At 41.8% G+C, this 24,172-nt stretch overlaps 2 protein-coding genes and 3 non-coding genes across 10 annotated transcripts; 1 reads left to right on the top strand and 4 right to left on the bottom strand.

The window, feature by feature from the left end:
- Positions 1 to 4,194: 4,194 nt before the first annotated feature.
- On the top strand, positions 4,195 to 4,266 carry trnaq-cug. The gene has a single exon. It is a non-coding gene; the product is annotated as a tRNA-Gln (tRNA).
- A 917-nt stretch (positions 4,267 to 5,183) lies between these two features.
- sp3b (Sp3b transcription factor) lies at positions 5,184 to 13,867 on the bottom strand. Of its 4 annotated transcripts, none has more exons than XM_048235041.1 (6): positions 13,664 to 13,867; positions 13,297 to 13,419; positions 10,938 to 12,222; positions 9,525 to 9,714; positions 8,269 to 8,465; positions 5,184 to 6,557 (listed from the first exon to the last, which is right to left on the bottom strand). In XM_048235041.1, exons 2-6 carry the CDS (start codon positions 13,363 to 13,365, stop codon positions 6,277 to 6,279), a joined length of 2,022 nt encoding a protein of 673 aa, XP_048090998.1. In that variant the 5' UTR covers positions 13,366 to 13,419; positions 13,664 to 13,867; the 3' UTR covers positions 5,184 to 6,276. The 4 variants fall into 4 exon arrangements, with proteins under 4 accessions (XP_048090998.1, XP_048090997.1, XP_048090999.1 ...); XM_048235040.1 differs by having other exon boundaries at positions 13,297 to 13,394; XM_048235042.1 differs by having other exon boundaries at positions 13,703 to 13,867.
- A 1,605-nt stretch (positions 13,868 to 15,472) lies between these two features.
- nop58 (NOP58 ribonucleoprotein homolog (yeast)) lies at positions 15,473 to 24,097 on the bottom strand. 3 transcript variants are annotated; one of them, XM_048235350.1, is made up of 15 exons: positions 23,941 to 24,097; positions 23,198 to 23,274; positions 22,953 to 23,005; positions 22,342 to 22,466; positions 21,291 to 21,427; positions 20,951 to 21,015; positions 20,450 to 20,584; positions 20,162 to 20,307; positions 19,748 to 19,874; positions 19,314 to 19,477; positions 18,858 to 18,992; positions 18,662 to 18,723; positions 18,040 to 18,203; positions 16,702 to 16,823; positions 15,473 to 16,050 (listed from the first exon to the last, which is right to left on the bottom strand). In XM_048235350.1, exons 1-15 carry the CDS (start codon positions 23,983 to 23,985, stop codon positions 15,991 to 15,993), a joined length of 1,617 nt encoding a protein of 538 aa, XP_048091307.1. In that variant the 5' UTR covers positions 23,986 to 24,097; the 3' UTR covers positions 15,473 to 15,990. The 3 variants fall into 3 exon arrangements, with proteins under 3 accessions (XP_048091307.1, XP_048091308.1, XP_048091309.1); XM_048235351.1 differs by having other exon boundaries at positions 15,473 to 16,047; XM_048235352.1 differs by having other exon boundaries at positions 16,702 to 16,820.
- Positions 20,033 to 20,116, bottom strand: LOC125289016. Its single transcript, XR_007192567.1, has one exon. It is a non-coding gene; the product is annotated as a small nucleolar RNA SNORD11B (small nucleolar RNA).
- LOC125289017 lies at positions 21,605 to 21,689 on the bottom strand. The gene has a single exon (XR_007192568.1). It is a non-coding gene; the product is annotated as a small nucleolar RNA SNORD11B (small nucleolar RNA).
- Positions 24,098 to 24,172: the final 75 nt, after the last annotated feature.

Below are 24,172 nucleotides of genomic sequence, written 5' to 3'. Positions count from 1 at the left end.
TAAATTCCTTTTCTGACTTCTTTCTCTTTATCGCCATGGCATTTAGAATAAAGACGTTCGCGAACTGTTCTGGTTTTGTTGCCAGCATAAAAACAAGCTTACCATCGGCCTATCCGCAAATTTTAAACACAATGGATGAATTGAACGATTACGAAGTCGGACATATAGGCATAGTTCATATTGGAAAAAAAGTTATACAATTTGGAACTCTAGCTTCTCCCCACCGCGGTCTTTTAATGGCATCTAATCATAACGTGCGCAGTCTGCGCCATACTTAAGCCCAAATCACACCCAAGATTCGCAATGAGGTGAGCAGCAACTTGATGCAACATTCTAAAATCTTGCAACTGTGACCAGACATGTGAATGCTTTGCGACGGCTTGTAACGACGTGCAACATCTAATTCGCACTGCTGTAACCTCCTTTCTGTAACGGTTTGTGTCATTGTGAATCTTTAAACAGACGATCTGACGGGTTTTAGAAGATTAAATACAACCCGAAACTAAAAATCAGACCAGGCCTCTACTGGAGACCGGCCTTTAACCCAAACCTGTAGCTGCACACCAGGCGTTTAAAAGAGACAGCGTCTACTCCTTTCGCTAGACGCTGAAAAAGCGTTTAACCGAATTGAATGGGATTTTCTTTTTTCTGTGTTAGACAGATTTGGATTCGACAGGAAGTACATGTCTTGGGTCAGTTTCCCCATTGGTCCAGACTAATGCCTATAGGTCAAAATATTTTCCCTTACGACGTGGCACGAGGCAGGGGTGTCCTCTCTCTCCTCTATTATTTGCACTTTCCATTGAGCCCTTGGCTGTTGCTCTACGGTCACTCAGTGACTATCAGGGAATGGTCAGAGGAGGGAGGGAACATAAAGTCTCCTTGTATGCAGATGATCTGCTCTTATATATTCAGGACCCTCTCAAATCCATTCCTAATATTATGTCTGTTTTGAAAGCGTTTGGCAGGATCTCTGGTTACAAGCTGAATTTGTCTAAGAGTATACTGTTCCCCATAAACAACGCTGCCCGGGTTGTATCATATTCTTAGTTCCCATTCCAATTGGTCGATAGATCTTTCAAATATCTGGGTGTAGTTGTAACAAGGTCTGTCGAGTTGTTGTTTAAATTTAACTTTAAACCTTTATTTGAACGTGTCATTAAGGATTTTGGTAGATGGTCCCATCTTCCTCTATCCCTGGCAGGGAGAGTTAATGTCTTGAAGATGAACATTCTACCCAAATTTCTGTTTCTTTTTCAAAATATTCCCATCATGATTAAGTCTTTTTTTAAACAACTGGACAGTGAAATATCCCGTTTTATTTGGAATAAGAAAACCCCTAGAATTAGAAAAGACTTCCTGTTAGACCTAAACATTCTGGAGGCATGGGCCTCCCCAACTTCCAGTGCTACTACTGGGCTTGCAACATACGTGCTCTCTCTTTCTGGGGTCAGTCCCCTGGCTCAGATGAGCAACCTGCCTGGTTACAGATTGAACAGGCCTCATGTCGTCCCACCTCCTTGAGTGCATTGTTATTCTCTTCCCTTCCAATAGCATATGAATATGCCAAATCCAATCCTGTTGTGAAGGAATCATTGAAAATTTGGACTAAAATAAGATGACTCTTTGGATGGCATGGGATCTTTATATTGATGCCATTTTCCCTTCTTTTGAATCACTGCGTAGTAAGCTTAAATTGCCTCAGACTCATTTCTTTCGTTTTTTACAAATTCGTGACTATATAAGATCTAATACAACTTCTTTTCCTAATGCTCCTGCCCCTACACAGATGGATTCTTTGTTTTCAGTTGATCCCTCATCTAGAGGGGTGATATCATATATGTATAACCATATGTCTAGCCAATTAGATGTATCCCTTGACTTTTTGAAATCTGCATGGGAGGAAGATTTGGGCATTGACTTGACAGAGGAACAGTGGGTGGGGGCACAGGAGGGAGTGCATTCAGCATCCATTTGCACCAGACATGGGCTCATACAGTTCAAGGTGTTGCATCGCTTGCATCTTTCTAAGGTCAAGCTTGCTAAAATGTATCCTAACATTGATCCTCTATGTGACCGTTGTGGGGCATTTCCCGCCTCGTTGGGTCACATGTTCTGGTTGTGTCCAGAGTTATCTGATTTTTGGAATTCCATATTTAAAACCTTGTCTGATGTTTTTGGCCGCAGAGTGGAACCTGATCCAGTGTTAGCTCTATTTGGGGTACTGAGTGAGGACAGTCCTTTAAAAGGACCTGCCTCCACGGCAATAAGGTTTATAGTTCTCTTAGCACGCAGATTAATTCTGCTGAACTGGAAACAGACACGGCCTCCCACTCATACTGCATTGATAAATGATATTATGCAACATCTCAGACTGGAAAAACTGAAATATACTCTTAGAGGTTCGATTGGGAAATTTTATAAGACTTGGCAACCCTTCATGGATTACATAGAGTCCAGGCATTCCTCTTAACATTTGCTACCCTTATTAGGTTATACTTTTTTAATTTTAATTTTAATTGATTATGATATGTAGCGGCTCCCTGTTGATATTAATGTTGATTACTGTTTACTGTTTTGTGTGTCTTTATGATTTTGTTGCATGGGTGTAAATGTGCATTGTCAGTATGCTTTATAACATGTATGTGTGTATAGATATGTACATGTGTGCAGACATTTGTGACGGCATGCACTCAGACCACACTGTTTGTTTGTTAACTTGGAAAATCAATAAACAGAAGTATATATATATAAAAAAAAAATCCAAACATTAAAGCGTAACTTTCGGCCAAAAAAAAAAAAAAAAAAAAAAAAAAAAGAGACAGGCGTCTATAGGGACTCGGTGATTATTTGAAGTTTTACGGTATATGCCTTGTTTGCTCAGAAGAGGGTGTAGTAAAGGAGTAGGCTAAATCACCAAACAACAATATAGCCTACCCATGCAAAAAACATGTAGCCTAAACATTAGTTCAATATGCCTCTTTGTGGAAGCGTGGGAGAGGCTACATTTCAAAGGCTTTCCTTCTTTCTTTCTTTCTTTCTTTCTTTCTTTCTGTTTTTGTTAACTTGTGGAATATTTTTTGTTAACTTCTCAGTTGAAGTGAATTATTATATAACATTTACACATTTGTTGAACCATGGTACTAATAAAAAACTACAGGATAGTAAGAGCTGAAATGTTGCTTCATTTATCCAATTTCCACCACTATGGAAAACGTGGGCCGGTCTTGGGCCTGAAACTCCCGGGCACTGAATTCTGGCAACTTTGAAAACCAGCTTCTTTTGAAGATGAACAGACACCTTTTCAGTTTCAACTAATGACTGGCATATTAGTAGCTGCTTGACATAGGTGGCCTGTGTGTGTGTGTGTGAGAGAGTGAGATGGTGGTCTGGGGAGTGAGCCCTAGAAATGCTCATACCAAATGACCAAAATGTTCTCCCTACCAGCAGGTCATTTTTTAAAAAAAAAAAGAAATAAGTTATTTATTTTTCATGTTTACCTAAAGTTCATACAAAAGTGAAAATTCTGTTTCTCTTTTTTTCTTTGATATCAGCTCTAAAAATATGCTGTTTGTTCTTTGAACTTAAGAGAATTGTGCCTGAAAAGTCGTAGAAAATAATGTGATTTTGATTCGATGAGTGAGATTAAGAAGATATGGGAACCCTGAATATGTTTTATGCTTTACTATAAGAAAGCCAAAATAAAGTTCACAATAAAAGTTCAAAATAAAACCGCTTGCTTTTTACTTTTACTTCAAATAAGTACATTAATTATCAGAAAATTACTTTTCATACTTAAGTACAGTATATATCAGATACTTTAAGACTTTTACTTAAGTAATATTCTAAAAGGTAACTTTCACTTCTACCAAAGTCTTTTTCTAGTATGATACTTGTACTTTTACTCATTGCTTTCTAGTACTGCAACACTGATGAAGACCAAGTGGGTCAAAGCAATCGAGAAAAACTGTATTGCTTTATTCTGAATAAGGTCATAGCCTACTCGGAATATGAATGTCCATGTAAACTAGATGCTCCAGAGATGGAAGTCCTTTGTTCCCGCAATCAGACTTTAACAAGAACGGCTGACTAATGCTAGTATAATGGATTATAAGATAATATACTAAAGGTAACACATGAAATAATGAATTCATGACGTAGTTCTGAAATTACGTCCTATCGTGAGGAAGGGCAGGTTCCATGGTGTAATGGTTAGCACTCTGGACTCTGAATCCAGCGATCCGAGTTCAAATCTCGGTGGAACCTACGAGTAGATTTTTACCGTTAGTAGCTACCCCTACTCGCAGGTCTTGTCAGTTTATAGGCTACCTCTGCTGTTCACATAGGAATTGTCTGTAGTAAGACTGCTGTATACATTAAAGGTGTGACGACACCACATATCCAAAGGGTTACAAAGCCATTGCAACATAAATAGGGTAATGGCAAAAATGATAGCAAAACTAACATCCTACAAACGTAAGGCTGAAGTACGCATGAACTAGCTGCATTTCTTTCTTTTTCCACTACTCAGTCATCAGACCCCAGAAAGAAGTAGGAGGTATTAGTAAAGTGCCCCTGCAGATGTTTTATCCATAAAACTAAAAAGAAAAAAACTGGCCAGCTCAAATTTAATTTCAGTGCATATGCATATAGGATGGACAGCTAGAGGAAAACAGCTGAATTTGACTCAGAGTGCCATGGACCTTGATCAAGTAGGCTACTGAACCTTCCACAGCGGAATTTATCATATTGCAAAAGTGATGTTAATTACACATGACCATAAAACGTAAAAAAGACATATGTAGAAGTCAGCCATCCAAAGCTGCTCCGTTCATTTATCAATCCATCATTTACAGTTCAGCCCTAGTTTGAGGGGTCCTTATGTCTACCTCAATAAAGCCCTTTGTAAAGCAGCCCTGAGAAGAGACTATCAGAGTTGCCAACTTTCAAGGCTGATATACAGTAAGGGGCGTGAGTGACAAAGATTGACCACTTGACCGATTTCTTTCAGGCCAGCTTGGAACGGAACATAAAAGCAAGCCCCACCCTGAAACACATGAGAGTTGGCAACCATGGACAGTGACTGAAGACACTAAGAGACACTAAAAAGCCATCAGTTAGCAAGCACGGAGCTGACCTGTTCTAAAACAGTTTTAAAACTACTTAAACGTAAGTGTGACTTCTTTTTGTAGTAAGAATTTTGACTTTAATTGTGTTCCATTTGGGGAAAAAAACATGAAAATGTACAAAAAGTAACATTCAAATTTTACACATATTCAAAAAAGTAATTAAAATAAAAGTAGCTTTGATACAACAGAATTGCTTTAACTATTTAGATGACTGTAAATAGCATCTCACTCAGAAAAGGAAACAGAGAGAGATGGGATATACATATAAAATCATGAGACACAGGCATATGGTGGACTTACAGAGAGAGAAAATAACCATACAAAAAATATGTAATTACATGATTGTTTTGCCACATGGGGAAATTTCTTCAAGTTACTCTTTAAGGTATGACAAGAGAATACTTTTTTAAAAAAGAAGTAAAAACTCTTTACGCCACATTTGGGTTATCATTCCATGTGAAGTAATAAACTTAAAAAAAACCCCAAAAAAACAATAATAATAATAATAAAAAAAAGAGTGGGTGCCGAAGCGGAACCACAAGACACATTCTGTTGACGGAGGCCCGTAGTGACAAACAGAACCTTCTTTCTTCAAAGACAACCCACTTCACTCCCTGAATCCCCTTCTATGATAAGACACATACACTCACTCCCCACGTCACTGATGTGTACCATAATGTTCATCAGATGCATACACACAGATTCGTGCACACAATCACACAGACTCACACACCGACCCAGCCACCTGCACACACAAACATTTAGTCTCACACACCATCACACTCATTTCATCTTTACACTATTACAGATTGAACAAAAGCCAAAGAAAAAAAATACATGCAATTCCAGCATTATATACTACAGATTACGGTACAAAATAAGGCATTTCGTTGAGTTTTGCGTATATATATATATACGTGTGTATAAATGTCTGTGGGCCTGCTTATGTTTCTTTTCATGAGTACAAGGAATGGAACATTATAATGTCACTGTTTTTGCACTGCTTGTAAAAAAGACTGCTATTGAACATAGACGGATAATAATTCTTTTTTAAAATATATATTTATATATATTTATTATATATATATAAAAATCGATAGTGAAAAGCCGGTGAGCTGTGAAAGGGGAGGGGGTGTCAGAGTCAAGGTCACTCCATGACTTCACTGGCAGATACTGTGACGAGTTGGAGGGGAAGGTCGCCACTGGATAGGAGGTCTGGGGTCGCACCCTGCTGCAGATTGGTCAAAATGAGCGTGGTCCCGGCCCCTGTGATGATGCTGTCCCCAGGGGCGTCGGTGTCCGCTGAGCCCATCCCGGTTCCTGCACCTGATAGGCTCTTTTTGTTCTGGTGAGTTTTAATGTGTTTAGCCAGGTGGTCGCTCCGCATGAACCTCTTCGAGCATTCCGGACACACAAATTTCTTCTCCCCTGTCACAGAAGCAGAGCACAGAAACACACATGATAAGAAAACAACGATACATCTGTTGTGTTTATGTTTACAGTGCTTAGCAGACACTTTTATCCAAAGCAACTAACAAAAACAACATTACATTAACATTAAAATGAACAATTTAAAGTAGTCAAATCTAAAAAAATAACAATATTAGTATTAAACTAAATACAATAACAGTATACAGTAACCATAAACCAACTAGAGCCCGACCAATATGGGATTTTGAAGGCCAATACCAATATCGAAGAGATTCAAAAGCCGACAACCAATACATCGGCCGGTAGTCATTTTTAACCAAAACAATTTAAAAACATCTCCCATAACATTTTGATCAAGGTGTGACATCACATTATCTGTTTAAATAGGCCTATATAAACTATCTGGTTTCCTAGAAAGGCTCTTATACAGTATTTTTTAAAAATGAAATAAGTAGTGTATGGTCTTTTCACCTTTGATAGGGTAAAATGAACAGTGGACTAATTATGGATAACTGTGGATAACTTGTAGACCATAAAGGTAAGAGTTCATTGTCCTTACATTTAGCTGTGTTTGCTTGTTTGGCTGTATAGCATGCTAGTTTGCTTATTAAACAGTGAAATTAAGCCATGTTCACTAATGTCCAGCCTCTAAATGTTATGTAACAGTAGTTATAATGTGATAATGTAACCAGATTCCCCTATTCCGCCTCACTGCATTTACACTGGTGCCGGAATGAATCATTTTCGCCAAAATGTCTACCCTGCCTGGTGGTAAAATTGGCGAGACGCTTCGTCCTGCCGTTCCGCCTGGGTGTGTGTAAAAAGGAAAAGTGTTCCGCGATAAAGGCACATACACGGAAAATTCAGCAGTGTAAAATGGGCTAATGAAGCATTTCTGCTTTGGATCTACGGTTGACCAATCACAGCCTCTGTAGCCAAATTCAAACAGAATTATTTTATGGGCGTCACTCGAAGGAACCAATCCTGAGTACTTGAGGGTGAGACGTTTCTTCTTCATAAAGACGCTTCTGGATGTTTAGCTGAGAACAAATTCTGTTGAGCATTAGCATCACATTATTAGCATCTTTATCTTTATAGTGTCAGAGCCGAGAACAAAGTTCATCTGACTTCTAGCATCATAATCCGTTGTTTGATAATGTCAAGACGAGGGCTCATATGATTTAGTACCGTAATTTTTTTGTAGTTTTCCTGAAAGGGACAGAAAGGGAACATTACCCTACAATTTTCATGCTACAACTTGTAGCAAGTTAGGAATTTTTTTAGATTTGTTTTTTGAGCTACTTTTGCCTTCCCCTTGACAAAACTTTTGTTTTGTGTTACCACGCAATACTTTTGCGTTTTAAGCCATGCCGCCCAGCCCTAAGGCGTGAAAAACAGTGTGTGGGTTTGTGTACAAACCCCTTCATATGTTTACAAGTACATGTTATGTGATTAATACCGTGTAAAAATATATAATCATGTCATAGAAACGTGGTGAAGTTGTTTAATAAGACAGAAAATAATGAATTTTAAACAATGGTCTATTAGAACCGTTGATTTTCTGCCTCCAGACGACCAATGTGACCGTCTGTGTGAGGTGTGTAACAAGAGCACGTCAAAGAGTTGTGTGTACCCGTACGTGTAAGAGTGTGTGTGTGTGTGTTCTCTCCCATGTGTAAAAGAATGCGTCTGAGAGGTGCGTGTGTACCCGTATGTGTTCTCCGGTGTCTCTGCAGCTCGTCGCTGCGTGTGAACCTTTTGCCGCAGAACATCCAGTTGCAGACAAAAGGCCTCTCTCCCGAGTGCCACCTCAGGTGCGCTCGCAGATGAGACGTCTTCCCGTACACCTTCCCACAGCCCGGAATGTGACAGATGTGCTGCTTCTTCTTGCCCATGTTCGACCCTCTGACACACACGCAAACATATACAGTTAAGTATTACTGACAATTCAGATCAAACAAAGAATTCAAGCCAGTGTCTTCTGCTGAAGAATGCAGAAATTGTTGTTGCTGTTGAGGCTCAGAGTGGGAATGAATAATGAACACTTTATCAAGTTTCTCCATCCTCATCTCTCTCTCTCCTACTCACTTCCTCTCAGCCTTTTCACTGTTCTATCATAACAAAGGCAAAAAGCCCTCCAAATAAAAGAGAACTGTCATGCAGTCCAAGAGAACTCTCTAGGCTAATGTTAGAAGAGCAAGTAAAAACTCTTGGGAGCCACAGACTCTGAAACAGATTGGATCTGTTCCCCACTCACTGATTGCCTCATTCAGTCCAAAGTCAGTCAGAAGTGAATACATCATTCAAAGAATAAATATGAATGGTTTTTACTCTGACTAATCAGACTAATCTGGCATTGATAACTCCAGATAAGTTAAATGAATAAGGCCTTGAGTTTGAGCCTTAGAAGGATATTCCAAATTTGTAGTTTAGTGACTAGCCCTATGGATTCATTTGTCTCACAACACAAAGCCTGAGCCAGAGTGTAACAAGGAGGCTACACGGGGCACGTAACTGAAGCATTCCGTTCATGTAGCATCTGCTGCAATAATCAGCTTCCACTATAATCAATGGAACTGGCTACACTAAACAGAACAGCGGCACGTACATTCGAAAAAGTCGTCGAAAACAATTTTCACACTCCTTGAACAGAGTGCTTCAGTTGAGCACTTGGTGTAACCCGGGTGTAAGGCACTAAATCACATATTTGGAACTCCCCTGATGTGCACCCCCCTGGAACACACAGGGCACCGATTTGGGGAGTTGATCAGATCCTATCCTATTCCCTCTGCTCCTGACTAGGGAGCTGTGCATCTAAAGTAGAAGCGAGTGGGATTTAGCAGACACTTGTATCCAACACAACAGGGACTTGCAACGCCGGGTTCAGGGTTCGAACCCAGGGTGACCCATTTCTCCACTATGCCAATGGCCATCTGTGTGTGACTGTGTGAATGAGGGCTTCACCTTCCTCCCGCCTCCTTGCAGTTGGGGCACGTACAGGCTACCCTGCGCAGCCTTTTGCCCTCCTGCCCCACGCCCTCCGAGTCCTCGTCCACCAAGCGCACACGGAGATTGGACAGGTCGTTGGTGTTGAGGGTGGAGTCTCCACTGAGCTGCCATTCTTCGGAGTCAGGCTCCTCCTTTATGTGTATATCTGATGGAGGCAGTAATACAGACAGAGATAGATAGATAGATAGATAGATAGATAGATAGATAGATAGATAGATAGATAGATAGATAGATAGATAGATAGATAGATAGATAGATAGATAGATAGATAGATAGATAGAGAGAGAGAGAGAGAGAGAACAGACAGGCAGAATTAGACACATTAGAAAGTGGCAAAAACAGAGAAAATTGACAAGCGAAAGTGTAATAAATTAGGAACACAAAAGCTGACTGTGTGCGAGTGTTTTACCCTGTACTAGTGCAACCCCCCCACACACACACACACTTCAGTGCTAAATTTATACTGGCCCTGGAATGTAGGTCCTCTGTGGATATTTTTAAACAGAGCTATGGCTAAGGCAGAACATTAACAGTATGCTAACAAAGACCAGATGGTACCAGTATTAACAATGCCAGCGTGGGAGTGTTTCTTTGTGTGGACTTGCACAACATACTGTAATCTAAGGCTGTGCATTGGAAGTCATTGGAATCGAATTTCAATTCCAATGACTATGAAAACAACATAATCAAGTTATAAATCCTGTGCACTCCTTTACAGTATACAGTGTAACTGTTGTATTAATGCTTCTAACATTATTTACATTAATTTAATCTTTTAGGGATGGCGTGTCCTCCTTAATCATTTTAAATCATGTTAAAGAATTGTGTCATCAATATTGATAATGACGTTTGCCATAAAATCGAGCATCCCTAATGAAATCCTCATATAAATGTAGAAAGACTGTCTACACAGGACATACAAATAAGTGAAACGACTTCATAGTACAGCCCATGTCAATTTATATGAAAATATGAGGATGCATTGTGTGTCTACATTCATGTAAGATTTTGAGGCCCCCACTCAGGAAGATGATTATGAGTGCTAAAAGCAACTCTAAGCATGTAAGTATGCACACTTTAGTTTCTTCAGAAATATCACACATACAAACTCCATTGTGTGGTGTGGGTAGCAGTCAGCTGAGGTAGGTATGGATTCGTCAATGTGGATACTCACATGCATGCACCATTAAGTCCCAATTTAGCCAATAACTCAATAGTCTCAAATATATAGCCAATAACTCAATATATCTCAAACTAGACAAAACTACCCCATTCACACACATAAATAAAAAACAAAAAACAGCAGCAAATTTTAATGATTTCCATAAGTCCATAATGTGTCTCCCTGAGTGTGTGTGTTGTTGATACCTGAAGGGCTATCTGTATCTTCCTGCTGGAACTGGGATATGGAGTTGACGGTGACTGTCTGCAGGTTGGGTATCTGTCCGGCGTTGGCTGCTCCCTGGCCCAGCGAGAGGGTCTGCACGGGAGCCAGTGTGATCTGGGAGGTCCCCGTGGCCCCCATGCCGTTTCCGGCGGCGCCCGCAGGCAGCTGGAGGTTCTGCAGACCCTGCATGCCCTGCACCTGGAACGTCTGCCACTGGATCTGCCCCGTGGGGCTGACCGTCTGAGCCTGGATGAGGAACGTTCCGGGGTTGATGAGCTGGACGCTCTGGAGGGTCTGAGGCGCCGTGGTAACGCCGTCTGCTGTCTGGACCTGGATGAGCTGCGGCTGCTGTGTGGACGCAGTGGTGACTTGCAGCTGGTCCTGACCAGGCGTCAGGTCGCTGCTGGAGATGGCGATGTGGTTTTGCTGGAGGTAGGCCTCGGCCGTGATGGCTCCCGACGGGTCCTGCTGTCCGGCGGAAACGGCGGTGGCCTGCGTGAGCACGCCCGTGCCGTCTATCGTTTCGGGCAGCGAGGAAGACACGGAGGTCACTGAGGAAGACGAGGTGGAGGAGGAGGAGGGGAGGGAAGTGTTTGGCACAAACATGTCCACGCCACTGTTGCTACCGTCGGCCAACACCACGTCCCCGCCCCCAACCTTCTCCGCACCGTCACCGGGCGCCTCGGCCCCTGGGGCAGTCATGATGAGCTGGCCGTCGGCCGTGACGCTGGCTGAGATGGCCTGTGCACCGGCCAGCCCCAACGACTCCAGGTCCAAGCTGCTGATGGGCACGAAGGTGATGTTCCCCGGCAGCCCCATGGGCATGTTGGCCAGCACCTGAGCAGCGCCTGCCTGCCCGCCAAAGGTCGTGCCCGTCAGCGACACGCCCTGGATCTGCTGCGCCAGGCCTCCCTGGCTGCCGTCCGCCGGAAGGATGTGGAGGTCTTCGAGCTGCTGGCCCGCGCCCGTCCCGTCCCCAACGGTCACTGCCGCCGTCGTGGTGTAGCTGAGCTGGCCATCGGCCGACTGGAGCTGGGGGATCACTTGGTACTGGAGCCCGTTGGTGCCGCAACCGTCGCCCGTGCCCGCCGTCACGAAGATGGGCTGGCTCTGCATGCTCTGCAGGGGGAGCATGTACTGGCCATTGGAGGACACGACGCCAGTGGGGATATGCACCACGCCGGGCTCCTCCTTCACTGTGGTGACAGGGGTCAGGACCTCCCAGCGGTCTGAACCTGTGAGCTGGATGGATGTCAAGTCTGTCGTCTGGGGCAACACACACACGCAACAAAAGATTATGGACTGACAAGGAGCTGTGTCCCCTGGTCATCAATTTACAATGCACTGAATATCCATGTTGATAACTGTGACCAAAAGAGTTATGTTCCTGTACGGAACACCCAATCCATATTGTGCAATGACAGGTGTTGCAGGCATGCATCAGCAATACCAGAGATGCCATTCTTTGTTTATAGGTCAGTGCATCATCAAAATGAGTCTGAAGCCATCATTATAAGGAAAATAGAGCTGCATAATGATGCTTAAACTAGCCAAGCAAGGTGTTAATAACTCTCAAATTGTGAAATGAACTATACACTAATAAAAAAACTCTCCTCCAAAGAACAACCAACAGATGCTTTGGGCACAGTTTAGCTAGTGATCCTTTTTTATCAATGTCAATGTTTCTATAATCATTTCAAAGCAGTCATGTAAAATGATTCATGCACCAGTATGTCAACAAAGCTTCATTTCACATGTGAATCTGCATAAAAGCGTGGATTAATTAGACACTCCATATCGATTCGTGTGAAAACATTACTACATACATGCAGCGCCAAGTATTTACAGAAAATCCATTAACCCATCATTATGCTTATGCATCATTGCGGCTTTCAATTACAGTATCAAGGAGACTATAAACAATTAGTTAGAAAAAACTTTGAAAATCATTGTAATGCACCCAAAGTGCCCATATGTTCAGCTCAAACAGTAGTAGCTAGGTACTTTGCACAGTGCAGTACATAGAGACTACAATTTAAAGCTCCAGGGCCTCCCTCATAGGGGTGGTGACACTACCAACGGGGTCCTCCCCTAACGAGGGGGTGACCCGGTCTGACCGCAGGTACCACGGGCAGAGGCAGCAGTGGCGGTAGCGTCCTACCCACTATGGGCGGGTTTAAATTGAAGAAAGTGGGTGGCCGTTAGTCCGGAGGCTCACAGGAAGTGTTCGACTTTTCCCCCCTACATCATATTTTAAAACGTGTGAACTTCACAAAAACACCACGCATTTGTGGGACATCCGACCGAAGAACAGGAGAAGAGAAACGGAATGAGAGATACCTGCTCCTGCCCGCCACTGGCGTTCTGCAGAAAGTCGCTTTGACTGCTGTCCACGTCCAAGGCAGCCATTTCCTCCTGCTTAACTGGCTGTTCGGGGGCTAAAGACAAACAGGGAGAGGGAAACTGAACAGAACAAACAATTTTTCGCTAATTGCATCCAGCAAGCTGGCGAGTAGAAGGAAAGTGAGGAGAAATATGTTGAAACTGTTCTTGTAAACATGCAATCAAAAATTAGAAAGGATTGCTCAACGGTTTCAATATTTCACTTTGTTAAAGTGTTGCTAGCTAGCTGGCTAACCAACTGCTAGTTGAGCTGCTGAAAAAGATTAAAGACTTAGCTTGCTTGCTAATGGTAGTGCAAACTCACCGGTGATGGTACGCTTCGATCGGGTTAAATGTTACGTACCAGTCATCGCGTGCAAGGTAAAAATCGGTAGAATAAATGTTCATTTAAACTCCAAACATGATTGCTTTAATCAAAGGCGGGCTCCGAAGGGGTATTCGAGTTGATTTTTTCTATTTTGATTGACGGTGCGGGAAACACAATAGGTGGGGCTTCCAAGCTTGACCGTGAAATTTGCGTCACGTACAGGAAGTCCCGCCCTTCTTCTTTGCTACAATTGGATACATGTTTTGATTGCACAAGTCCTCATTCGTGTGAAGACGTGTCAATCCTTTTTACGGCACCGACATTTCCTGTTTGTTGTTCACTCGAGAAGATACAAAATAGCTGGGAAACTAGTGTTCCTACACTGGAATTGTTCTCATATGCCAGGAAGTTACATCCACCAGCCCACGATCCATAGCCATTAGCACTGCGGCCATTATAACTCAGAGTCAGTGTTGCAATCCCACTCTCTTATTGTTGTGCAATATCAACAGACAAATGACTTATGAGAAATGACTCCCAAAAGTTGGTCAAAGGTTTTAGAGTTAAAATTCGCTTGGCCAAATTGAAGCCAGTTTAGTTTTATGGCCACAATTTACTCTTTTGCTTTTGAAAAGACAAGTCGCATTCCACCACTTTCACAGTTCAAACGTGGCACTTTTAAGGCCATTAGCCAGCCTTCACGCTAGATCAGTGACCTGAAAGCAGTCTGTGATTTTGATTCCGCTAAATGTTTTTTGCTTTAGTCCTCTTTAGTTCTTAGTTCAGCTTGAAATTATTAAAGTTATTCAAAGTAGAACATAGAGCTTGATATGGAATATTAATGTATGTACCCCATCTTTTGTGTTTGTAGCCACAATTCGTTTACAACCTTAATAGGTGGTCATTTTTGTCATCAGTATCATTTAATTAGAAACTAACGCAAATAAACCATAGAAGACAGCTCACGTCGGCCTCCAGCAGGCCTAGCCTACCCATTTTACTGAAAAGCTTGAAAAGACAAAATAAACACATTGTTGCAAACAATTTATAATTTAGAAATACACGTTTTGAGCATAGTGGATCATGCGAATGATTATACAAAATGGAGAATAACAGTTATAGTGTCCATGCATGCATCTGTCGATGCAGCTTCCTAAGAATGTTCTTATGAAAAATATTTCCTGACTCATTCTGATCAGTTGCAATCTGTCTTAAATTCTGATTAAATATCCAATTGCAGCGATTGTCTTGAGGTGAAAGTCTGATGGAAAACCTCTTATGGGTGGCTAAAGTTCAGTGGAAAAGGGTAGAACGTTTTTGAAGTGGAAAAATGAATGTAACGTTTGCTATTGATATCGCTGTTCTTGTCAATTAAATTGCAGACTTATGTGGTTAAAATTACGTTTCCCTCACTAATGTGTTCAAACTGTAGCCCCAATGTATGCAATTCACAATCCAAAGTAAAGACGAAATCGCACCATCAGGCCTACAAACCCGTTGTTTTTCATGATTGACACTACATCCACATTAACTTAAATTAGGGCAGCATGAGTACAGCTATTCAGAGGTTTTGTCATGTACTCATAAGTCATGACATTCTTGTGTTCAAGAGCCAGCTCACAAAAAAAAATAATAGTAGTAATAATATATATTTTGTGTGTGTGGGGGGGTAATTGGGTGTGTAATAGATACAACAAAATGTGTCGAAATGAAAGAGAGTAGGAAGTGTATGCTTATATTTATATTTCATTTCACGTAACAGTGTTGCCCCTCCCAGTTGATCACCAAAAAAAGTAGTAGGCAGACTGATAAAGAAATAGTCATTTATTGCCCAGGTCTCAACAGGGTCCACTCCCAGTCACCTGGCACCCATCTTACAGCTTTATAAAGGACAACCAACTCAAACACATTTCTCTTCACATTATCATGAAGCAATCGCTCGACAACCAATATAACATATAGACAGACACCTATACAAAAAAAAATGACTCATCTGTAGGGGCTGACGCAGAAAAAAATTGTGACATTGTGGATTCTATGCACTTATGTTAAGAAAAAAATAGCATACTGATGTAGTATGATGAACATAATTATCCGGTCTCTAGTCCTTTTTAAAACAAGACCAGGAATTGTTCCTTATATGGACAGACCATATGGACAACTGCATTTTTTTTAAATTAACACAGTATTTAGAAATACTCAATGAATCGCTGACATTGTTCAGTTTATAAAAAGAAACACATTCTGTTTTTCAGTTCCACAAACATAAGTCATTAAAAAAAGGGGGGAAAACAACCATTGAGTCATTTGTTTCATCTCTTCTTTCACTCTCCCTCTGTTTCTTTAGCCTTCTTTTTCTTTTTCTTCTTCTTTTCAGTCGTCTGCTAGTTGGTGAAAAATAAAACAAAATTAGACATCCTGCACAAGGCTACACACACACACACACACAGATGAGAAGCGCTGTACGTCAACCAACCAACCACTGTAAGTCACATTCACCTTTGTGCAAATTAAATGAAACCAAAATATGCTAAAGGTCACAGGTTCTTGTCCTCCAAAAAATGAAAAAAAGATTGTAGTCATAGGAGGTAAATGTGTTAATAAAAAAAAAAAAAAAAAAAAAAAAAAAACTCAAGACTAGTGACCTCTTCCTGTTCTTAAAGCCAAACATGTTTAAATTAATTTGTACAAGGGTAAAATACAGGGTTCCCACTCTAAGTCAAATGTAAAATCCCATGACTTTTCCCAATCAAAAAATAAATAAATAATAATTTCCATGACTTACTATATAATAAATAGTACAATATACCGACAAATGATTTTAGATATACACCAATTCTGTGTGGAAATATTTGTATTAATGTATTTTGGCAAGTAAATGTTAAACTGGTACAACAAAATTCCCAAAAAAATGCCCCCCAAAAATGATAAAAAATTCCTTGACTTTCCATATCTGGAATAGACTCCATGATATTCCATGACCCGTGGGAACCCTGAAAAGATATATAAATTCAAAAGGGGTAACAGGCCCTTACTTCTGGTGGACTGACTACGACCTCCTCCTCTTCTGGCTTCGGCTCCTCTGCCTTGTGCTTCTTCTTTTTCTTCTTCTTGGGCTCGCTCGTCTCCGCTTCTTCGGCTTCGGCAGGGGGCTCTGCTATAGTTTCAGAGAGGACATACAAAAATGTTAAAATGTCACTTCTGTTTAGGTATTTGGGGTGGCTACACATGCTAACAATCTAAATGAAATAAGCCAGTCCATTTGTTTTAGCCATCTAGGTCTGAAAACATTCGATTCAGTGAGCAATTGACCTGTCGCTAAGCCCCGCCCCCCATTGTTACCGTGTGAACATTCGGACAAACAAACCAGACTTGATTAGAAATACATTGTGGACAATGGCAGCTGACAGTATATAAAAGCAGGCTTTGAGGACGTTTTGGTCGATAAAAGGATTTACTTTCCTCCAGAAGCTATCAAAAGGGACTTAATTATGCTATGGAGGGGTGTATTCAAAACTTTAGAATACATACAAGGTGACAAGCAGTTGTGGCGAGTAGCCGTGCAAATCCCACTGACATTAATGCTAGCTAGCTAGCGGAAGATTGATACTAAGATATGTTAGGTTACGTTAATATTTGATGTAGTAAGAATATAGTAGTTGGTTAATGAGCATTTTCATCTTGGGATTTAACAGGGAACCTGTGCCCACGTTGTTGGCTTAGTTGCCTACATTACGTTGAGCTGTTGCAAAGCGAGAGCGTCCTGTAGGCTACTTTTGATGAAAATATACCCGTTTTCTAGCCTCTCGGGTACGGCTATCAGTATTACCGTCCCCAATGCAAAGCGTTTGACCATGGTTATCCGTCTGGGTTTTTTGAGTTAATAAACTCCATAAATAACCATTAATTTGTCATTTTATGCCTGCCCCGTTGTTTCCTATGGAGTTGTCCGAGCTGATGTCCGAGTCCCGTTGAGGCTGGACTGTCATTGGCTCATCAGCGTTCTAAGGGTGGCGCTTAGCGACAGGTCAATTCATATTGTAAGTACTTTTACTTTTTCTCAGTAAATGTACACCGAACCCATGATTTCTGGCGTGTACCTCTTGCTCTGACAGACAGGCTGACTAACTTAGTTGTATGACTACACATGCTAATACACATCTGAGTTTTGGCACATTTGCAAAACCCAAATTCTTTTTCTACCTACATCTACATGATCTTGAGTGTCTTTCCTGAAAGTGTCACTGTGCAATAACCATTATTCCTAATGAGTCATTATGGCCACCATCTCTCTGTGACTATGGTTGTTACATAGGAAACTTTCTAGGAAAACTCCTGAGTGGTTGAGGGCAAGGTTGATTTCCCAGCCATACCTTCTGCAGCTGCGGCGACACCTTTCTCCTTCTTTATTTTCTTGGGTTTGGACTGCACGGGTTGCTCCTCCTCTTCCTCTGCCGGTTCCACTTCCTCGATCTTCCTCTTCTTAGAGGTGGTGGGGAGCGTGGAGTCACCTGATGGGTCGTACACCTTCACGTCACTGCAAGGGGAATGGAGAAGTAATGTCAGGGTAAGAGGTTGGCCTGGAGTCATAACATCAAGAGCCCATAACCTAACCAATTCAAACAAAGCTACTCTAAAAGTAAAAATCTGATTTAGCCTAAACATTGTAAAATGACTTAGAAACAGCAAAAAAATGAGGGAAAAAAAATGCAGGGTGACAGTTTTGACGCAATGCGAAACATGCCTACGCTCTCTGTGTGGCCCAGATACACTAGTTAGCATGCAAACCAGCCAGCATTGGGCCAGCTCCCTTGTAATACCACTTTGCACCACATGCGACGCTGTATAAAAAAACAATACAAGTCAACATAGGAGTGCTGTTGCTACCATAACAGTGAATTCAAGACTGGAACCCTACACATAGCCCCTTTAATGTCCAACTAGTTCCACTGCATTTTTTTGAGCATCAAGCCAAAGCCATCTGGAGGCACTCACCTCTTGTGCTGGTATTTGTCTGCCTTAGCCAGAGCTTTGCCTGTTCCACTGATCCGCCGGATCTAAAAGCAGAAAGACAAACAATTAGACCAAGAAAATGTCAAAGACCTTATCATATGTCCTGACATGTGCTGTAACTTGAGCTTTCAAGAAGCCACAGATTCAATCAGGTGGCTGAGGGTGCCGCTGTACTTACACCCCTTTCCTCTAGTTGGCGTAGTCGAGCTTCCAGCTTGGCGCGATTCTCCAGGCCCATCGTTGCGTCTGTGTCTTCGCCCAGGGCATCGTAGCGGATAGCCAACGCAGTCTTAGCTGCCAATGACCTGGAGATCTGGAAGTGACCAGCACACACGCACGCACATTCTTTTCAACTCTTCTAACATGAAACCTCTAAAAACCTAGAGCAGGAGAAGAGGGCTATAAACATGTCTAATGAAAGGTAAATTGTTCAGAAGCTCAGATGAGATAGTGACTTATATACCCACATGGTAGATTTCAGGAACACTGACAATATGTCGTCATCATCACAGCTATTTATGCAAGCAGGATCACTAACATTGCCATTATACCGACATGCATTTACCTACTATTGCTGAGAATGGCCTTAATTATTATAGTACAAGAATAAATGTAGGTCGTAGGGGATGCTTACCTTGCCCTTGATTTTGGCATTTGACTGTCCCACGAGGGAGGCGTGGTAGATGAGACCATATTTGGGCGTGTCTCTGCGGGTCTTCAGAGCTCTGAAGAGAGCCTTCTCGGCCCCCAAGATCTGCACGGTGGAGGCCGGGTGCTTAGCCAGGTTCAGCAGGGAACCTGATAGAGGAGCACAGGTGGTAGGGTTAGAGTCAACACACATACACGTTACATCCACTGCAATTCTAATCTCCATACAGCATGAATATACTTGTAATGCTCGAATACCTGCTGGCAAAAGCTCAGATGAGATAGTGACGAAAAAACCCACATAATTTTTTCAGGAAAGACATGATGTCGTCCTCGTCATCGCAAGCCATGGTATTCCTTTTAAATCACAACCAACACATGCACTGTGAAGGACAGTCATTTAGGCCAATGAGAGCTCACCTGCGTGGGAAATGAGGCGGGCTCCAACCAACTCTCCCACCATGACCGTGAGGTTGGGGGCGATGGCCATCATGCGGTTCTTCAGGTAGTCGTAAAGCTGTGTGCGGTACTCTGAGATCTCAATCACCTGAAGCAACAAGCACAGGACAAGGTTGACCAACATCATCCACAACAAGTAAATTGCCACAACAGCAATTATTTTACATGAGACGCAAGTAAAAGAAAAAAGTTAAATGTGTTCAGTCATAATGAATCCACAGTAAAATCGGAAAATCAAAGTTATAGTTTTAGCTCAGATGAGATAGTGACTGAAAACCCTCAGCCTCAACTTCAGGACGAAGACAACTGTCAACATCATCACTGCTAACACAACACCATAGACCTAACAAGGACAATTTCTCTAACACAACACACCTGGTCACATAGATGCCTGACGTTCAGGATGTCCTCCTCGGACACTTCTGTTCCCATGGAGATCTCAGCAGCCAACTTGACCTCAGCCTCCACCTCCTCTGGAAGGATGTCCGAGAGATCTGTGGTCGCCACATTGGTGCGGGCACCTGGGCAGCAATATCAAAAGTAAGAGCATGATCAGACGTTGCTTCTAATACGCCGCTTCTAATACGCCTGGTATAGTAATCATTAGACTTTCTAGATCCATCTGCGTACACATTTCAGTGTTAGGAAAGTGGTAGTGCTCACCAATCTTACGAACACTCTTGCAGTAGGCCAGATTGTCAGTGATGATCTTGCCAAGCTCGGGGAAGTGCCAGCCATACCACTCTCTGCAGCGCATGATGTAGTTATTCAACTCCTTATCCAGGTCATCCAGGAGCGCTGCAACAGGAGCCAGAGAAGGTGAGAGGATATGAGGTCACACTGATACCATTAAATCATGCATTACACAAACTGCCTGAGACACACTCATGTATAACTATGCTGTGGCTGAAAACACCTTTTTGTTTATTTGGTCTTTGCAGAGCAAATAAACAAAACAAACAAACAACAGACAGAGGCATGGTAGAACCGCATAAGTGCCGTTGCCTGAGAAACAATCAACCGAGATTTGATATCTACATTGCGAGTTCCTCTTACTTTGGATGAAAGAGACTGCTACATCCCACTGGAACTGTTTTAACTCACCAACTACGATACATGCAATTGTGACTATTGCAAGCTCACTATTTCCTTTGTGGTACTTACAGATGGCCTGAACAATCATGGTGTCCACCTTGTCAGGGCTGAACTTCAGCTTGTAGCGGGACAGACTGAGGACAGAGAAAACAAAGTAATTAGACGATGAGTGATGCAGGTTCCCAGCCCCGTTAAAGACATACTGTATGGCCAATACTAGAGTTACTGTCTCAGTGGTAGTGACGAATGCTGAGGAATCTACATACAGATCAGACAGCAAAGTGTAATCATTGACAGCAACAAAGTAGCACCAGTCAGCAGATTTGGACATTGTGTGTGTCTGAACTTCTTAAAAAACGCAACAGCAGTACCAGATTGTGCGTGTGTGTGTGTTTGTGTCTGGTCTGACCTGTGGGCGAGACCGAGGGACATGGCGCTAATCTCTCTGGGGGGCAGCCCAGTTATAAGTCCCTCCATCTGGTTGCGGATCCCCCTCATGAGCTCAGCCACAGCTGGGCTGTGCACACAGTTCAGGTTCAGCTTCTCCTGCAGGGGGCGACAGAGAGGAGGGGAGTCAACAAGGAGGCCACACAGCAGGAAGCGGCTTGAAAACTCCAAAACAACAGTTTTTAAATTATTTTACATCAGTGGTTATTAAAAGAAAAACGTTAAGTGTGTTCACCGACATAACTATAAATCTACAGTAAAATCAGAGAACTAAAGTTTTAGCTCAGATGAGATAGTGACTGAAAAACCCTCAGCTTCAGCTTCAGGAGGAAGACAACGGTCATCATCATCATTGCGGACATAACATCATGGACCTGATGAGGACTACTTCCCCAACATACACACAGATGTCAAAGATCATTGATTACCAGATGTTTAAGTCTGGAGGAGACATCAGACAGTGTTAACAAAACAAAAGTGGAATAATGTGCCAATAGATTTTACAGAAGGGTCAATTCAAGTTTGGTTTCTAAAAATCGTAGAACAATTCCTGACCACCTTAATCAAACCCCACACCATAAACTGAGTAACAACATATAGTTTATAATCTGATCATCTCTAGATCGTCTATAGGAGAACATACAGGTCAGCAGTTCTCAAAGTGTGGGACAGGCCCCACTAGTGGGAAAGAGTGGCATGACAGTTGGGGGTCGACAAACGAAGGAGTTTGTCTTTTTATGCCTACCTTTATTAACGCCTTTCGTTATGAACAATAAAGATGACTCAAAACTACACTCAAACAAATGAGTTATTTATCTTTATACATTTTATAAAATCAAACCCAGTGGATTGGGGGGAAAATGTCATTTGGAACCATCGTGTGAAAATTAAACTGTTACCATTTTGTTGGGGCAAATCGGGGACAGGTGGGGCTTGAAAAGCAGGGAATGACGTTTGAAAACGGATCTAAATAAGTGAAGTGTGAAAATGGGCCATTGTGGCACCCTGCTCACCTTGATGGCGCCGCCCAGTTTTGCGTCGGTGATGGCCAGCTGCTCGTGGGCCTCTTTGGCCACAACCTTCTTCAGCACCTTCTTCAGGCTCTTCCCAATCTTCCCCTCGGTCAGAGCCGTGGCCGCTACGCAGACAGAGACCAACTAAGTTATTTATTCAATAACTATTATATGTATATATTTATCAATATCATGCATACCAATAATATATATATATATATATATATATATATATATATATATATATATATATATATATTCTATTCTATCCATCTATCCAAAATACATTATGTGCTGAGAAGGTCAGAGACTGCACACAGCAATATGCCCCAGTTATCTGGATGACCACACTGAGTAAAATCATAATCAGAAAGTGACCATCTGATAACTAAACAGAAATCTTCATGAAATAAGCCCGTATCTTCAACAATGTGAGGTCCCTCCCTGATTTGCATTGATCAACAACCAGTTCATGAAAGATTATGTCTTCTGAGCTGTGATTGTCTCAGTGGCAGTGACAGAATTGCATCAGTTTTAATTCAGGCTTCCGAGATACATTGTAGACAACACAGGAGGACATAAACAATACCTGCTTAAGTATCATACAATACCTGCTAAAGCTTCAGTAGTGTCCTGAAACTTCTCGAAGTGTTTCAATTTCACCCTTAGGATGTAAAAATACAGTCAGAATTATTTTTCCCATTAAAGCATAGTTGACTAAGTGAATTCATAAGACACTACGGCCACTGTGTTCTGTTGCTAATTTCACTGCCTTACATGAATATCCTGGTATTTATTGTATATTACCGGTGGATACATTACTACTACATTAAGGTCGGTTGTTCCCAGTACTCACATTTTGTTAGCCTTTTCTGGAGTTTCAAACTCCTTCCACAGGCTGTCAACCTCCTGGAGTTTTTGCTCGTCCAATACCTGATTCAGACAGATTAAACATCAAATATTGGTTATTTAAATATACCCAACTCAAACACACACAAGCGGTCTTCTCACGAATTAATAAATACGTTAAAGATTGAATGGATGATCATTGCCTATGTAACCACGTGTGATGGAGGAAAAGATGCAACCATGTGGTCACTTTCATATATTGGCTAAAAAAAAAAAAAGGTTAGCACTAGCTGGCAACGTCGACACATGGATGAATGAATATTGGACGGAGTTACAAACGTGACCGACACCATAATATAGTGATGCCATTTGACAAAAAAAAAAAAGTCTCGTAACCTTTGCATGGAGGCTAAAGCTGACAAATGTCTATTGAGAAAAACGCAACGTGGTTGCAGCACTCTCGGCCTAACGTTACAACTAAGTTACCAACGTTAACCAGAGCCCGTCTAACGTTACTGAACAAAGAAATAAACGACTTGGATGTTATGACAGGCGTTTACAATAATATCTTGTTAATCACTAAACAACTATCTTTAGGATAACGCTAAGTTATTTGGTAAAAGTTCGCAAAATTAGCCGACCATGGAAGCTAGTAAACTAGCTACTATAACGTAGCTAGGTAACATTGCAGTAACGTTATGATAGCACTTCACACAGAGCATGTTTAGGATGATAAAACGTTGGACTTACTTTGAATATGGCATAGCCTGCCGCGGTTTCGAACAGAACAAGCATTTTTTATTTGTTTTTCTATTTCAGATTAAGAACGTTCCTGCTCTCCTTGGAGAGCCCGTGTCGCTCTAGACCTCCACGCGGTTCCAAGTGTAAAATGCGCTTGCGCAGATTCAACTCAACTCAAGTCTGCATGCTCCGAAAAGTCGCGAGAGTAGAACCAGAGCCCTTGAGAATCGATCATAGACAT

Source organism: Alosa alosa, chromosome 23 (assembly GCF_017589495.1).
Source record: "Alosa alosa isolate M-15738 ecotype Scorff River chromosome 23, AALO_Geno_1.1, whole genome shotgun sequence".
Lineage (NCBI taxonomy): Eukaryota > Metazoa > Chordata > Actinopteri > Clupeiformes > Clupeidae > Alosa > Alosa alosa.
Note: the sequence above shows the minus strand (reverse complement) of the source record. Positions and strands in the feature narration are given on the sequence as shown.